The 18,801-nt window shown below is 38.8% G+C and overlaps 1 protein-coding gene across 1 annotated transcript in view; it reads left to right on the top strand.

The window, feature by feature from the left end:
* The window catches only part of LUZP2 (leucine zipper protein 2), a 443,808-nt gene that overhangs the window by 403,911 nt on the left and 21,096 nt on the right, over positions 1 to 18,801 (top strand). The window contains 1 exon segment of the mRNA XM_074955173.1: positions 17,779 to 17,865. Within this exon segment, the coding sequence (XP_074811274.1) occupies positions 17,779 to 17,865 (87 nt within the window).

Here is an 18,801-nt window from a genome sequence, read left to right as displayed (position 1 = left end):
TGCCTGTCAGAAGTGCACAGTGCATACACAGCAGCAGAACTGTCAAGAATGGGTTCTTTGTATGTGAATTTACAACATGCTTGGAAATCCTTCAGAATTAAGAATTTACATTTAACAAATATTAGACCAGGTCTTCAGCTGTTATAAAGTGAAATCAATGGAGCTATGCTGAAGGTCTGACCCAAAATATGTACACGTACCGGTAAATTCACTTATCACTGAAAAGCAGCCACCTCTGGGCAGAAATGAGCAGCTATTTTGTTGATACACAGCAACACTGCACAAAACGTTGGGGCAAGAAATGGATAAGAATAATGTAGCCAAAAGAACCTACAAAGGGAATTTTAGCTAGTTAGAGTGTACCCAAACTAGAATGTTGCTAGGATATTTTTAGTGTTTCTGTATTCCTAGTGGGGGAGATTAAGGACTACCCTGACACAGTAAGAGCCCTCGAAATGTTCTGTATTATTAGAGCTGGACTTCAGGCTATTCTAAAACCTGGTTTGACCCGCTTGCCCCTGCTCTCGTATTCACTAGAAAGAAAAATCAGTTCAATCTGAGCCAGAATGGGACTCAGGATGAATGTGTCTTGTCCTTGTTCAGCTTTTGGGGGGATTCAGAACACTAGAGAGAGGAAAGTCAGGTATAAATCTGACCTCTATTCTTTAATGAAATTTAAAGTACTAATTATGTGTTCCTTTTTTCTTCTTCAGACGTACAACTTTATAGTAACAGAGAGAATAACAGCAGAAATACTTAGACTATAAAATGGCTACGCTGAATTAGTAGGAGCTAAAACAAAGTTACTAATGTTTAAATAATATGGGTTTAGAGCTGAGAGTTGCAGAGTATTGTGTGGGGACTCTTTAAAAAGTTTCCATAGTAATATCATCTTATTGTCGGAGGTTACATTCCCTTCACAGAGTTGACCAAAGTGACTAATCGTTTGTTCACCATGCTTTATAATATCACCTCATTTCCATTTGAGATACCTGAATGGCTGACTAGTGTATACCTTTACTGTGGGATCCACTGTATAGGCTCTTCAGGGCATGTAAAGTGTCATAGATAGAATCACAGAAGACTAGGGTTGCAAGAGACCTCAGGAGGTCATCTAGTCCAACCCCCTGCTCAAAGCAGGACCAACACCAACGAAATCATCCCAGCCAGGGCTTTGTTAAGCTGGGCCTTAAAAACCTCTAATGATGGAGATTCCACCACCTCCCTAGGTAACCCATTCCAGTGCTTCATCACCATCCTAGAGAAATAGTGTTTCCTAATATCCAACCTACACCCACTGCAACTTGTGACCATTGATCCTTGTTCTGTCATCTGTCACCACTCAGAACAGCCAAGCTCCATCCTCTTGAAACCCCACTTCAGGTAGTTGAAGACTGCTATCAAATCCCCCCTCACTCTTCTCTTCTGCAGACTAAACAAGCCCAGTTCCCTCAGCCTCGCCTCGTAAGTTATGTGCCCCAGCCCCCTGATAATTTTTATTACCCTCTCTGGACTCTCTCCAGTTTGTCCACATCCCTTCTGTAGTGGAGGGACCAAAACTGGATGCAATACTCGAGGTGTGGCCTCACCAGTGCCGAATAGAGGGGAATAATCACTCACTCCATCTGCTGGCAGTGCTTCTACTAATGCAGCCCAATATGCCGTTAGCCTTCTTGGCAACAAGGGTACACTGCTGACTCATATTCAGCTTCTCATCCACTGTAATCCCTGGGTCCTTTTCTGCAGAATTGCTGCTTAGCCAGTCGGTCCACAGCCTGTAGCAGTACATGGGATTCTTCCTTCCTGAGTGCAAGACTCTGAACTTGTCCTTGTTGAAACTCATCAGATTTCTTTTGGCCCAATCCTCCAATTTGTCTAGGTCACTCTGTATCCTATCCCTACCCTCCAGCATATCTACCTCTCCCCCCAGTTTAGTGTCATCTGCAAACTTGCTGAGAATGCAATCCATCCCATCAACCTGATCATTAATAAAGATGTTGAACAAAACCAGCCCCAGGAACGACCCTTAGGGTACTCTGCTTGATACCAGTGGCCAACTAGACATCGAGCCATTAATCACTACCCGTTGAGCCCAACGATCTAGCCAGCTTTCTATCCACCTTATAGTCCATTCATCCAGCCCATACTTCTTTAACTTGCTGGCAAGAATACTGTGGGAGACCATATCAAAAGCTTTCCTAAAGTTAAGATATATCACATCCACTACTTTCCCCATATCCACTGAGCCAGTTATCTCATCATAGAAGGCAATCAGGTTGGTCAGGCATGACTTGCCCTTGGTGGATCCATGTTGATTGTTCCTGATCACCTTCCTCTCCTCCAAGTTCTTCAAAATGGATTCCTTGAGGACTTGCTCCAGGTACCGAGGTGAATAGTTTAGTTTATGAATTTGGCAGTTCTGCTTGTTTGTGAATCATCAACAATCATCTTGCAATATTCTTAGTACTTTTTGTTTCTGCTGTTGTTATTGGGAGCGATTCTCAAAGTCATAAAGGGTACATGGATTCATAGATTATAAAGCCAGAAGGGACCATTGTGATCATCTAGTCTGACCACCTGTATAACACAAGCCATAGGACTTCCATTAATTAATTCCTGTTTAAACTAGATTTTAAAAAATTCCACCATCCTGGGTAAGTTGTTCGAATGATTAATTACCTTCACTGTTAAAAATGTGCAACTTTTTTCTAGTCTGAATTTCTCTAGGTTCCACTTCCTGCCATTAGATCTTGCTATATCTTTGCTAGATTGAAGAGCCATTTATTTACGCTTTTCAGTTCCCCATGTAAGTGGTCACCCCTTATCCCCAAAATGTAAATGGGGAATCCCCTCTAAATGGGAAATCACTGTGGAGTGGGTGTTTATAATCTGGTCCCACAAGGATCTGTTCTTGGCCCTAAGCTATTTAACATTTTTATCAATGACCTGATACAAACATAAAAGCATCACTGATAAACTTTGCAGATGACCCAAAAATTGGGGGAGTGGCAAATAATGAAGAAGACAGGGCACTAATACAGAGCAATCTGGATTGCTTGGTAAACTGGGGGCAAGCAAACAATGTTGAGCTTCTTGAATCTTTCCTTATAAAGGGAAGTTTTCCAATCTTTTAATCATTCTTGTGGCTCAAACCCGCTCCAGTTTTTTAACATTCTTCTTGACTTGTGAACACCAGAACTGGACACAAGATTCCAGTACCAAGTGCAACAGTGCCAGATAAAGAGGTAATGTAACCTTCCTGCTCCTACACAAGATACACCTCTTTATTTATCCAAGGATCTCAGTAGCCCTTTTTGTCACAATGTCACACTGGGAGCTCATGTTCAGCTGATTATCCACCATGAACCACAAGTCCTTGTTACAGTCACTGCTTCTCAGGATAGACTCTTCCATCCTCTAAATATGGTCTACCTTAGATACGCCGCTCTTACTGTACGTGACATTATATAGATGAAAGTCAACAGGAGATGGTTTCCTAACTGCTGCTTTTGCCATTGAAAATCTACCCCATTATTATGTATTAAAATATATATATTTGGCTAGTCGTACAAACGCAATCCCTGCTCCAAAGTGCTTTCAATGTCATTCAAATCTCAGCATACTAAGTAATGTAATAAACAGTTGGAGGGAAGGGTAAAAAGAGATTAGCTCTGTACTAGTTATTTCCCCTTGCGGTTTGAGTAGAATCCACATGTGGAAGAACGTATCCTTCACTTTCTCGGACTCTCATAAAGTTGTCCTCACAATGTGATTTATTATATGATGATGAGTTTGTTTTCCCCATGAAACATCATGGAAACATTTGCCTGATATCACCTTTGGTGACCAAAACCATTAACACAGTACATTTCAGACCAAGTGTTTTGATAACTAATATGCAAACTGGTCAAAATACCAAGTGCTACAGTGTAGACAGTGAACATCAGCAACATTACACTTACCGTGAACTATTTTGTAAGTGTTCTTTGGAATAGCTATAGAAATCTTATTCTCCCTCATCTAAAGGGTCATCTTATAGTGTGGTACCGTTCATCTCCTTTTTATGTCTTGGTTTATTGAAGTTTCTTTTGTCTTGTCGTTTATAAGGAATAACATCCATGGCCATGGTATGCACTGGTAGTAAGTGGAATTTGCATTTAAGAGCTTTGGCATTTAATCACCCACAAAAGCTATTTATTGCTTCATGTACTCCTCTGCCATGAACATTATCCCTTAAGTATAATTTGTACTCAAGCGGATATATATTTTTGGAACCAAGTGAGGCTGTGTGACATATATTAGATCCTTTTTGGTACTTGATTTCCTTTAGCAGCCCATCAAATGGATTATAAACTGACTCCAGTATCTTCAGTATCTCCAATTCTTCACCGCCTGTTCCAGATAGTCCAAGTTTTGTTTTTCAAATTATTAAAAATGTCTTTTGTGTCTAACATAATGTACTCCATTGTATTTTAAAATCCTCAAATTGTCATTAGTGTACCAATATTGTTTAGTGAGCGTTATATGAGAGGCCTCTGGATAAGGTACAGGTCATAAATTTTAAATTTTACATTTTTAAAATTATTTCACAATAGTTAAGCAATAATTGTAAATGCTCATAAACTATTTAGTGAGTGTATAGGCACAATACTATCCAGTAATTTTCATTAAGTCATCTCAGAAAAGCCACTCTTAAACAAAGTTAATGGAATGGGTGTTCATCGTTCAGTGTTTGTTGGACAAGATATATTTGTAATGCATCATTTAGACTGTTTATTGGGACTTACCTAAAACAGAGGTGTCAGTGTGGCACTGGACTTTTTAAAAGGGAAGAAGCCAGTTCACCTGTGACTGGTCATTTCAACCCCCCAATTAGGCTTAAGAGAGGGGTCCCAGATGGAGGAGACCAGGTGAGTCAGAGACCTGGTGGGTCAGAACCTGAGAGTGTCAGGATGGGGCAGTTGAGAGCTGTCTGAGACCCTGAGAGGAGAGAAGGATCAAGGAAGAGTTGGTGGGAGTTGCTTTGGAGATAGATGCATTTGGAAGGAGAGCAGTTAACTGTGATCTGCCAGTGAGGTGCTTGGATGAAAGCTGTTGGTGAGAACTGACTAAAGCTGGGGATCCCTGATGAATGGAAGGCTCAGACAAAGGCCCTCAGGCAAAGGAGAAGGTCTAGCTTGGTCAGAGGAAGCCTAGCCCGGAAGCAAGAGGATTGTTGTGGGGGAATGAATCCCTTTGAGAAAGGGAAGGACTCCCAGGCAGGAAGGCCTGGAAGAGGGGAACACTGCAAGAAGGGGAGCCGTCAGGATGAAGGGCTTTGGGAAGATTGGTCACTCTCAGGCAGGGAGGGCCAAGGGCCAAAGGAACTGATAACAAAGTGCTGCTATTGACTCTTGGATGGGTAGCTTGCTGCTGATGTCCCTGGACAGGGAAATGGGGGAAAAGCTGCTTTATGTTTATTGTGGAAAATGGAAAATAGTTGTACTGCAAGATTTGGGGAAAGAATTGCATGAAATTATACCCAGGGGTAAGCTTCGTATTATGCACTGAGAGCCTATGTGCCTTTTTGTCAGAAGAAAGAGGGAAACTGAGGCAGGCACATCTGTCATGCTTTAGCCCAGCACAGGAAAGTGCTTAAGGGAGGGGCTAGTCTGTGACAGGAGGTTCCCTAACTGAGCTAACTTTTGTTCTGGAAAGCCATTATTGGTTCAGAGAGAACTGGCTGGTTTAAAGATGCTGCTTCTCCTTGTTTCTAGATTTAAAAAAATATTCCCATATGGAACGGAGAGAGGAAATGAACAGTAAAATTAGAGAGTGTGAGTAACATTTTTCATGAAGGGCAAAACTGTTATAATTCCAAACACAGGTAAAGATAATTGAATGCTTTCCTTCTGTTGCTCTCTCCATTTAAGCAATTGTTGTAATTACTACAGGGATGTCATGAACTTGGAAATGGGAAGTACAGTGTCCTCTAGAAAATCTTTCTAGTAAAATGTCTGAAATATGACAAAGCTTGTGTTGCACTAGTCTCTCTGTATATTCTTATACTCAGTAGTAGTAGATAATAGTGGCCCCTGGAATGTACTTGGTTAGTGGGGCATGAATGGGAATATTTGCCTAGTGACAATTAATAGGAAACATTCAGGCACTAACTCCTGCTTGTTGAGTTCATTTTATATATTTCTAAGAATATTAAAGAGCAGCTCATGTCTACTGGGAATGTCGTGGTGGACATACTCAGATGGGGGATTCTGCTGTTAAAAGATAATGTGGGTTCATCCATTGGTGGTTTTCTAATTAGCAGCTATCAGGTCCATGCTGGTTTGCTGTGGAGAAGATGTTTGGTTTTTTGTCAGATTGGTGGCATGAGAGCTGCCGAAATAGGCAGGCAGCAGAAACCATTGGTAAGGTTCCCCATGGTGAAGATTATGCCCGGTGAATGTCCTACCATCCAGAAATGATCTGCCCTTCCTAGTTAGGAAGGCGGATGACACTGCCTGGGGCATTTTGAAGTGAGACTCTAGACTCCTACTGGAAAGCTGCCCCCTAGTGACAAAATAAGAAAAGTACAGGAATTGGTGAACAGGACAACATTGGGAGAGATTAACTTTCTGTCCTTAAAACAAACTTTTTAAATTCTAACCGATGTAATCAGAAAAAAGGGAAAATGAGGGAGGTTTATGCTGCACCACAGTAAGGTCTTCTGTGTAGCTACTCTGCCAGTGGAAGAGAGCTCTCCTGCCGGCATAATTAAACCACCCCCAATGAGCAGCAGTAGCTACATCAGCAGGAAAGTGTCTCCCACCAACATAGCACTGTCCACTCGGCACTTTTTTTGGTGAAACTTATGCTTGTTTCACACCCCTGACAATCCAAAGTTTTACCGACAAAAGTGCTATTGTAGAAAAAGCCTTAGACTCACTGCAAGAAGGACCCTGCTGGTGTCACTTTCCAGAAGTTCCTGGGCTGGGACCTGGTGGTTAAGGAGGTCCGAGGTTCTCCTACCATACCCCTTTAAGGGTCTAGACTCAGATGTGGGTGGAAAGCCAAAGATTCCCAGCTTTAGGTCAGAAATGGTTATGTACTACTCTGATTGAGTGGCAAGGGGCTGGAAGTCAGGTTCTTTAACCACTAACAACCCTGTCCTCCAAGGTCCCAATTACACAGGATCATAGAATCATAGAATATCAGGGTTGGAAGGGACCTCAGGAGGTCATCTAGTCCAACCCCCTGCTCAAAGCAGGACCGATCCCCGACTAAATCATCCCAGCCAGGGCTTTGTCAAGCCTGACCAGATCAAGCCTGATCTGGTGTTGCTTGGAGTTGGTGTATCCTGCTTGCTTCTCATGACGATCTTGATGAGTTTGAGGGGCTTCAGGAAAGATTTCTTTTAGGATGTGGTCCTGATCAAGTATGCACTATAATTGTTTGATACCCCATATGGGTTCCAGGGTGAGATGGAAGGTGACAACTAGGGGTATGTGGTCAGAGGTTGTATTTTTTTTTTTCTGTATGGAAGCATTTTCTCTTGGGGAATTAAAGTGGCCTGTTCCATGATGTACTCTACTTCTCTGATGGAGTCTCCTTTTGATGAAGACGATTTTAAGGTACATATCCCAGACTTTCTCCTCTGGGCATATTCGGGGGTATCTTTGCACCTAGCCGCAGATAACAGATTCCTTAGTGTGTCTGGGTTGATTACTGAATCTGTGAAGGTAAGTGTGGTGATTCATGGGTTTCTTGTGGGAGACCTGAGTTCAAGGTCCTGTTTTAGAGCAGGGATTTAAACCAGGGTGAGTGCCCTAACCACTGGACTATTGGGTAAAGGTGTGGCTGGGCGGGGGGAGGAGGAGGAGAGTAGCACTATCTCCACTTCAGTTTTTGTGACTCTAGCCCTTCATTTTCTTTTGATTTTTTAAATGCCCCAAATGAAACGTTTCATTTGAGCTGAATTGAAATTTTTCTTAATTTTTTCAATTTGCCAATTATTTTTATGTTTGTTTAATTATTTATGTTTTGGTCTGGCCTGAAATAAATTCTTTTTTCAATGTTTCTAAACTTCCAGCAAACCAAAAGATCAGTTACTGGCAACTAACAATGTGAACCAACATTAAATTGTTTGTTTTGGTTTTGAGCTTTTTAAAATATTTTTTTCAATTAAATTGAAGTAAAGTTTGAAATAAAAAGTTGTTTAGAAAACATTTTAATTTTGACAGATTTTTTTAAGTTGTTTTGTTAGAAATAATTCATATTCAACACAAATTCACTAAATTTTTTGGTTGACCCATGTCTGTGCTTTTCACTGAAAAAAAGTTTTGACCAAAAAAGTTTGCCCAGCTCTACTCATCAGCTGTTCTGTGGTAATGTATGTTTCCCAGTCCTAATTTCAAACTGAGGATTTAAGATAATTTAAGTGGACATGAAAACTCCAGGACACCACAGACCTAGGACAATTATGTGAGCAATAGGTTTATGAACTGAACACTGACTGTCCTCATCTCTAGTCTATAATATGTTAATAAATTGAATGGAGTTTTGTTGAGGAAAAGTTGTGTTAGAAAAACACAAACAAAATCTTGTCTCTTGGATGTATTTATCCCTGGAAGGCTGCATGTGCCATCGAAGCACGTATCTCATTAGTGTTTTGGAAGTAATGTAATAGAGTTGGCTCACTTGCACACATCTTCTGGCAAAGCCAAAAAGTGCTGTAATAGTGCTGAGGGGATAGGGTGAGAGTGCATCAGGGACATTATTAACAAAATAATTTGGCTTTTCCTTCCAGTTTGTCTTAAGATCTTTTTCTTTTTCTTTTTTCTGCACATCCATGCATTCCACTGATAGTGTTCTACTCTGAGCTATGCATGTTTAATAATTTAAAACAAACTTCCCCAATTGCCAACTGGCCTCTCAGCGTATGGGAGCTTGGGATAATAGTGATGTTAGACAATGGATATTCAACATGTATTGAAGTGTGGTCCACCCTTTGTCTACACTTTGAACAAAAGATTTCTTTATGTCCAAACATAAATCTTCGCATAATTACTTATGCATCTGAGAACCTTCCCGACACTCCTGGTTGCTCTCATGAAAACCATCTTGTTTATATCTCATAGAAAATAGAAAATTTGGTATATACGGAAAGTAAATATATTGCTGTTTTTCCACTGTGTGCCACATTCTGCTTCTATGCATATTACTATTTTAGTTGCTTCATTTATGAATAGGTGTAATTTAACTGCATGACTCTAGCTTCAAAGTATTAAAATAATAGAATGTATAGGCAGTACATGCTATAGTGAACAGTGAATTATAGCTTCTGTTCTAAGCTGCCTATTTTAAGTTGCTCATAATTTCATTACACAAATTCCTTTTGAAATGCAATGTTCTTAAGGCCCCAGTTCAGCAAGATACTTAAATCACATGCCTAACTTCTTCTTAGCTTATGGGGAACATGTCTCAGGGGGCATGTGACCAGGATTCATCATCATACTTTGAGTATGTGAGTAGTCCCATTAAAGTCAATGCGGTTATTTACAATTCTTCAGGATAGGCATGTGCTTAAGAACCTTGCTGAATTGGAGCCCTAACATTATCTGAAAGGTGAGTAAAAAATCATTGTTTATTCAATTGACTATGAAAAAGTTTTACAACCCGTGTTGTGCTGAGAGAAGTTATATGTAGATAAATCATAAACAGCTGAAGATAGATGTTTAAAATATGCTTTGTAGGTTTCACTGAAATGTAAGTTTTAAATAATTGGGGTGTTCAATTGTTTAGTATTTTTATATACTTATGAAAGTTAAAACTGAGCCATTTGAAATATTTTATGTAAAAAGATAAGAAAAAAGACTGGGGGAGATTACACTGAAGAATGTAAGCATTACCCTTAGCTTACCTTTAGCTTGCTCTTGGGAATTTGGAGATTTACAAGTAACGTGAAGTTAATATATTTATTAAGACAACATGCACATAAAGAGTTTTGCTTAACATATAAAACCAAGCGAAAAATGTTATCAGTCTCTCAACCTTTAATATTGTGTCGAGCCATTGGAACATATATGCATCATTTCTTATTACGCTACTAATGAAGGGTCATATCAACTGTAGTACTAAGACTGAAAGGGGTGAATTCAGGGACAGAATGAGACAGATGCCTTTTTTTCTCCTTTTTTTGTGTTCTTAGCCTGATCTTCTATGTTGTTTCTTTAGTATTAAATGCATTTATTTTGTAAATTCCCAAGAGCAAAATAATGTTGTTCTTCAATGTTGTCTCCCCAGATCAGTCTTTTCCCCTGTGTTTATAGATTAAAAGAGTAATGACTACCATTTCCAGTTTCTGTGCCTTTTTAAGTATTGAATTATCTTTAATATAGTAACTTTGTGAACACAGTATGGGTAAATGGCAATCTTAGCAGAACAGTGCTTTGTTGGATCTCTCTTAGAAAGGTTGTTACAAGTAATAGATTGATCCCACCAGTTTTAGACTGTTAACAACTGATTTGGTTAAAGAGAATGATTTTAGGCTGAAGAGTTATAGAATCTAGAAAACAAAACAAAACACAAAAAACCCACACACACTACAAACAATGTCTGAAATGAAAGAGCTCTTTCCTAGCTTTTGCCTGTAGGGCTTCTTATGAATGTGCTTTTATTTTTATTTCTTAGAACTACATTAGAGATTTAAAAGAGGAAGGAACACAGAAGAATAGCAAAGAAAACATAGAAACATTAATGGCCCGTTACATATCACAGGGAAGCAATTATGATGTAGTCACAAATATGTTACAACAATGTTTCAAAAGTGAGAAGTATGTGTGTACCATTGTCTCAAATTTTCTTGCTCTGTGAGTCAGTCATTGAACAATTTTAAGTTTTCTCATAAAAATTTAGAGCTGAAAGGATGACTCCGGATTGATAACTGGATATGGAGACTTTTACTTCCAGATCATCTGTTTGAAGCCAAAAGTAATTACTATCTGATGGATATTCTGGGGTTTGTGTGACATAAGTTGACAGTCTCTCTCCATTTCCAAGATGAAAAGTGTTCACGTTCCAGAACTACCATTACAACTGACATTAGTTCACTTGAGACCTGAAGTAGAGAAAAAGAAAGGGAAGTGTTGTCTTTTCCACATTGATGTTAAAGGTCACCTGGCAGTTTTCATAAGATTAGGGGTTTGTCCTGGTGTCCCTGAACAAAATGTCCCTGTACCACAAGGTGTACCAAGTAGCAGCTACTTTTCATCCCAGAGATGCTTAAATTTCAGTGGTGCTAAACATGCAAAAGTCCAAATTCTGGCATCATTAGTTTTAATTCATGCCTTACAAAGGTAAAACTCTCACTGGGAGTTTTGCCTGCTTAAAGACTGAATACATAAGGATTTAGTACATAGTTCGTAAAATTAACTATGAGATTCTATGAAAAATGATACACTATACACATGTACTTGAATTTATTAGGCCAGAGAGAACAAGGTTTAAATAAGGATGAAAACGGAATTCTCTCTTACTGACAAGAGACAATTACCTCCAGCTCTTTGCTGAGTGACATTGTCTGTGTAGTATACAAAAGCTTACAGGGCTCCTTGCTAATTGTGCTGGACTTGTATGTATGATGGTGACCATCAGACCTAGGGAACTATAGCCTGTATAGTTTCATTATTACCAACGTTTGTGCTTCTTATTTAATAATTTCTCATTTTTAAATTTCTTATGTGTAAGCTTTTATAGTCACACTGCTAAGGAACTGACTCAAGGATTTGCTTCACACTGCCAATATTTGTAAAATGTTGTACAGGCTTCTCTGTGGTTTTCAGTAAGGGACTGTCTTTTGTATTTGTTTCCAGCTATTAAGAGGCCCCCAACTAATTTTGATTACTTCCAAAATTGTGTGGAAACAAATATCTGTGTCACTTCACATTTTGGACAGAAAAGAATAGAACACAAAACAGAAAGCAGTCATGAAGAATAGCAATTGTAACCTGCCCAGAAATGATGCAAGGCTCTGTCAGGCCAAACATTTTTTCCTAATGGCCCCTTTAAAAAAATCAGATGGGGAGTGCTTGCCCTGTGCACGTATATAGTGTGCAACTAGATAGTCAGAGCCTTGTGTTTGGGGGAATGTGACAATTGCCACAGATTACGGGGATGAAAGATTTCTGAATGTTTCACAATGCAGCTGGCCCAGACAAGCACAGAGAACTCTTTTCCAGCTCCCAGCTATCTAACTGTCCTCGTCCGCCATAACAAATGTTACCAACACACAACTCCCTGACCAGTTACCAACCCTTCCCAGATATCACAAGCACCTCTCTGCCATCAAACTAAAAAAAAAAAGTCCTTGAAGTAAATTGATGAAAGTAGTTCTGAGGAAATTCCTTGTCTGAGTGTGCACAGAGCTCTGCAATGTCTATGACCAGACCAAGTATTAGTTGATTTATTTTCTTGTATGCAGTCCTGTTACACACCATCTGTCTGGCTGTTCATCTGTCCTTGTGGTTTCCTGGAAGGGAGCTGACTAAAACTCCCATCAGCCTTTGATGGGAACATTAACAAACGCTAATGGTATTTGCATCTACAATTTAGACCAAAATAGTCTGTAGGTTTCAGGGCATAGCCATGGGTTTGATGTCCAACATCTTGGTGAACTTTACAGGCATTACTGTGCAGATGAGACCACTGATTTTTATAAAATCACATGACTACTTGGATTTATAAGAGATGGACACTTGTTTGAGATCAAAGTCCAGCAGAAGTCCCTTGTTAAATATATATGAAGGCCTTTAACTTAAATTGCTTCTCAGAATGCAGATTAATTCACTGCCACTGTAAAACTTAAACTGAGAGAAGAGAAAGCAAGTGGGTTGTATATAAGGGAAAATAAATGTCCTGAAGTTGGAACATTTATTCATGTTGGTGGGCACGTTGGCAAGTAGTCTCAACAGTGCTGGTGGGACTTCTCATATAAGTGCTTACCGACGTAAGTAATGGCTGCACAATAAAACCCAGGAAGTCTTGTAAGAAAAGGAAGAAGCACTTGAAAAATAGCATAATTGAATAAAGAGTTCAACTACATATCAAAGTCAAAAGAGATTACAGGATAGTAATTCAACTGCCATAATGAAATAGCGGTATTAGGCAGTAAAGAAATAATGGTGAGACCAAAGAGATTATAATAATGTCGTATATTTTTGAAAAGAAAAATTGTAAGTAGCTTGAATGGGGAAAATGTATATATAGTAGCTAAGAACTTTTAAAAAGCACATGCTGGAACTGGAGTCTGTCTTTTATTACAGTGCAGTTTGTAGGAAAATTCAGAGAAATGATGAGTTTGGCTTGGTTTTCTGTTGTAAATTTCCTGGATTTTTTGTTGCAAGCTATGCACACACAAATGGATTCTAGTTTCAGCTGGAAACATATATGTTAAATGAGTTGTAAACAGCTTTACTTAATGCAAATATGTGAATTTTGAAAACTGATTTTTTTGGTCAAGCTTGAAAGTTCTCACCTGTAAATATCTGTATTTTTCAAAGCAGCTCTAGTGGATTCAGATCCACTGAAAAATTTCACGTGTGAAATCCTGGATTTAAAAGCTTTGGGCAGGGTTCAGAAGGGCTTAGACAAATTAGAAAGGAGTCCAGGAGCTGTTTCCAAATTGTGTTGCCCCCAAATACACAGCGGCATTTTTATCAATCTGCTAAATGATTTAAATCAGCTAGTAAATGGTGTTTCCGTTTTTATTAGGGCTGAATTTTTTTTTCAAAAACAAAAACAAAAAATATTATTTGTAAAGGTTTGTTTCCAGGCATTCATTTACATCATCTGCGAGTCAGCAGTCCTTTTAACATGAGCTCCCAGTGCAACCCTAATACAATCCTCAGAGGCATAAACAGGGGAATCCTGAGTAGGAGTAGAGAGGTTATTTTACCTCTGTATCAGGCACTGATATGACGGCTGCTGGAATACTGAGTCCAGTTCAGGTGTCAAAAATTCAATGAAAAAATGTTGAAAAATGGGAGAAGGTTCAGAGAAGAGCCATGAGAATGAGCTCCTTCAGTCTATCACTATACTTGAATGACTCTACTTAGCTTAACAAAGAGAAGGTTAAGGGGTTACTTGATTAAAGTCTATAAGTAGCTACATGGGGAACAAATATTTAAAAAGGGGCCTTCAATCTAGCAGAGAAAGGTATAATGTGATTCAAATGCTGGAAGCTGAAGCGAGAAAAATTCAGACTGGAAATAAGGTGTAAATTTTTTACAGTGAAGATAATTCACCATTGGAACAATTTACCAAGGGTCATGGTGGATTCTGAATCACTCAAAATTTCTAAATCAAGGTTGGATATTTTCCTAAAAGATATGCTATAGGAGTGATTTGGGGGGGAAGTTCTATGCTGTGTTAGACAGGAGGCCAGACTAGATCATCACAATGGTCCTTTCTGACCTTGGAATGTATGAATCCGTAAACACTAAACAAAACCTTAATGATGTTTAAGAAATATAATTTGTCATCATATTTCATCTAAGAAATTAGTTCTAACTATTCCTAGAACCCCATAAAAATCCATACAGAGGCTGTAGTCTTTAGGAAACTGGCTAATCCCAGTGGTCAAATGCTGAAGCCCATACTTGGGTGAAATTACCATTGAATAGAATGGGAAGTTTCCCTGAGTAGGGACTGATTATGGACTTCAGAATGTGGACCTAAGTGTTGAACAACTTAGATTCCAGCCAGTTTCCAAGGTTTTGAAGTGGCCAGATGGAATATGAAAGGATTTCTGGCCACTAGGAGGTGAAACAGGTTAGAACTCTTGGGAGGAACCAGGAACAGGCTGACAGGAACCCCTCTTTTTTTCTGGCCTGCACCCTCACCATGATCTGCTGCGTCCCATCCTGCTGTTTCCTGAACCCTCCTTTAGGTCAGGAAACAACAGGCAGGAGATGAGAAGGGGAAATTTAATCAGGGACTGAGGACATGAACAAGGAAGAATTGGCATGGAGCCACAGCATGAAAAAGAACTGGAGATGATGGTTGCACAGGAGATGTGGGTAAGAAGCATGAACCATTCTTAAGGGTAGGGTTGAGGAGCATCCACTAGGCAGGGACTTCTAGGGGAATGGGAGAAGGCTCATTTGATTGAGAAAAGGAAGAGAAATGCAATAGGAATTGAGAAGGATATAGAGATTCCGGTGTGCCTGGGGAGAGAGGAAAAGAGGGACTGGGAAGGGGCTTGTTTGGCACCAGCGCTCCTTAAGAGCATTTAGGCTGTGTATGTTTGTCCATGATGCTCTGGGAAGAGAGAAAGAAAAAAAAACATCAAGTGACATGGTATCTGTATTGATGAATTCGAAGTGATGAACCTTAATATGTCAGTTGTCTTCCAGGAAGTGGGAGGTCTTATCATTCAAGAACTCAGTGTTATGCAATGGTATTTACTGTGTGGAGCAAGAAGACTCCTATAGGACAATTGGAATTTCAAGTTTACACAACTCTACAATTACCCCTCATCGTTCAGATAGGTAGATTACTTAATCAAATAAGTCCATTGTTATGAAAGAAAATTCATTATCTCACCAAACTGATTCACCAGATCACATAACTAGCAATTTTTTGTCTATTTTCAAATAAATACTTACCTTTCTCTTGTTCAGAAGTTTGTAATGTGCATGTCATACTCTGGGCCAAGGTGGAAAATAGTCCCCACCTCCCCATATTGCTAGAAATACCAGAGCAGTGGGGATTGCTTTGGTGTCACATCCCAGTAAGACTAATAGTCTTGCCAAAACTAGGCAGACCATATCACCAGCTCATTTCATGACTATAGCTTGTCTGTCACTTATCAGCCTCCATGAAACTAAAGCCTTCTCACTGAAGAGCTCCTCCTATTATTAAAGAAAAATACTATTTTGTAGGCTATAATCTACCCATTTCTTCTCTTCAGCACTCTATCAAATCTGGACATTTCTAAAACACTGGTTTTAGATGGAGGTAACTGACACAAGAAAGATGGGTAGAGCCCTGAGCAGACAGAAAGTTTGTATCCACATCCAGCCAATGATCTGCAAACATGGTCTGAAGATATCTGCAGATTTGCAGGGCTCTAAAGATGGAACAGCCTTTCAAAACTGGTCAATGAAGATCACCAACATTGGTGATTTGGTTGCCTGTTCCCAGCTAAATTGTTATGAAATTTTGGGCAAAATGCAAGATTTACTTGTTTCAAGATCTCATCCAGAACTATAGAGCAGCCCAACTTCATCTGAAAGTATTCACCCGGATACAGATGCTAAACTTTTCATGACTTGACACTTCTATCAAAATCAATAAGGCTCATAAACATTGATTTTGAAATTTATTGTAGGATTTATTCTCTGAGAACATATTTGAATATATTCTCAGAGAATAAATCCTACAATAAATCCCAAAATCAATGTTTGAGCCTTATTGATAGGCCATAGTGACTGAAGTAATCAGTTCTCTCTTTCCAGTGGCTCAAGGATATCACATTTTTGAGGCACCTAGGGCCTGATTCAAATTCCACTGATGTCAGTTGAAGTCTTCCTATTAACTTCATTGGGCTTTGGATCAGACCCTAAAGACTTTCTGATAGAAATAGAAGAACAATAAAAATATGATAGAAATTTTACGATGATCATGGGTTTAGTGCTTTCAGAACACATAGTCCTTATAACTGAAAATGACCAGGCTGTGATATGATCCACTGAAATTCATCATTAAATTATGTTGCATACTGTACCAGAATGGCAATTTTATGTTACATTTTATTTTTCAGCACAGTGTGTTTTATTTATACTTTATTAACAAACAGTATGTACAACTGATCTGAAGATGAAATCTAATGTAATGGTGCAATATCCTGTATGCTTATCCAGCCATGTCACTCTGTACTGTACTTCTTGTTAGGGCTGAGGGAACCTGGAACTATCAACATTATTACATGTAAACAACAAAAGTATGATGCTGATGTATATCTATATAATGTAACTGTGGTATAGATTCTGTATCAAAATAACATCCTGATTAATTTCTCCTGTTTGTAAGGGCACAAAGTGTTGGAATATGGCTGAAAAAGGACAATTGAGAATGTTCCCAGTATTAGATATCTCTCAGCTGGTTTACAGTTTACACCAACTGCTCTCAACACACAAACACCTGTCTTAAGGGTGTGAGGAACATATTGTGTGGATATAGAGAAGAGCATGTTTTCACCACCTCAATTCACAACCTGTGTAAGGTCCCATAGATCATAGCCAGTTGGAATAAGATAAGGCAGTTCTTAAAGTGTTCCAACATATGCTAATAAGATAGCCTGGCTCAAAAGTACCAAAAGATTAAGATAGGCATAGATTACTGATATTCCCTTTCTTTTCCCTTCACTGCCTTGTGCGTTGACTGTATCTGGGTGCAGAGAAGAATCTAGGCAAATTTGTGCTTCATTACACAGTAATATAAAGAAAGTGCTATCTAAGACAAAGCTTATCATTAAATAAAATAATCTTCATGTTTCAGTCTTCTGAGAGAAAAATCTTGATTATTATTGATTTATACATAAGTTATCAGATGTATCAAAATGCTTTGCAAGAAGCAAATATCCTGAAAATACAAAATAGAGAGTAATTGATAAGAGTAATTGGTAATTTACAATAAACTTATTGCATTCTGTTTGCAGTCCTGATTTTCATGAGAATTCTGTCTATAGTTTGCCTCTGTATTTACTTTTTTTCTTCTTCTTCTTCTTTTCTTTCCTACCTTCAGCAAAATGCCTCAGCAGATAAGGAGACCCTTCATGTTGCCTCAACAAAGGAAGCAAATCAAAGTGTCCAGGAGTGCAAATCACAAGATGTAAGATTGGGAGTCAGTACTTAATATAGACTGAAAGAAAATATGAAAGCCTTAAAGACAATTTTTAATACTATCTGTTTTTTAATAATCAAGCCAGTACATATATTTTAAAGGCAATTTCATGTTCAGATGCTGTGAAGCAAATGTGGTTTAGTGTACAAGGATGCATTGTACTCCCTAGGTTTTCTTTAGGGATTGGTTAACAGGGTTTGTAAAGCTTTTGTGAAAGTAAACCAGTAGAAGAGATGTGATTTAATGATTAACCAGTTCAGCAATCTACTTATCCCTTTGAGATTTTGAACACAGTGGGGTACAGAATGCTGTTATATAACATTCACATTAATAAACAAGCATAGATGTCACAAATGCTTCAGGTCCTAAGGCAGATGTTTAACTTGAGAAGTAACAGTGACAATGTAACGGTAAAAGTCTGCAATCTTGTCCACTGAGAGTAGGGAACAAGCTGAAAGCTCAAATCTGTGATGCATCAGAGACAGTGGGCTGAAACCTGCAGCCCTTACTCAGTTAAAACACTAATGTAGCATGTTAACATAAATCTCAAACCAATTTATTATGGCCCGTGTTACAGTACAAACAAAGAAGAGTAGAGTATTGCTGATTTGAATGTTTCCCTGGATATTGCAAAGGATATCACACTAATATGGTCTTAGCAAATGTCCTGATGAGACATGAAAAATAATAAGAGAAGATAAGAGACAAATGAGCCTGGAGTGAAATACTAAACATACTAGTGTCCCTTAAATATAACAACCACTATATCTGCAGGTGACTGGAAAGCTTGCTGGTAACAATAATAACAGTTTACACACCTTTCATCCACACACTTACTGTTACGCAGGGATTGCTTTACACACTCAGAAGTGCAGCCATATTTTGGATGAAACACAAGAGCCATTTAACAGCACAAAGGAACAC

The sequence above is a fragment of the Natator depressus genome, chromosome 6, assembly GCF_965152275.1.
Source record: "Natator depressus isolate rNatDep1 chromosome 6, rNatDep2.hap1, whole genome shotgun sequence".
Classification (NCBI taxonomy): Eukaryota; Metazoa; Chordata; order Testudines; family Cheloniidae; genus Natator; species Natator depressus.
Note: the sequence above shows the minus strand (reverse complement) of the source record. Positions and strands in the feature narration are given on the sequence as shown.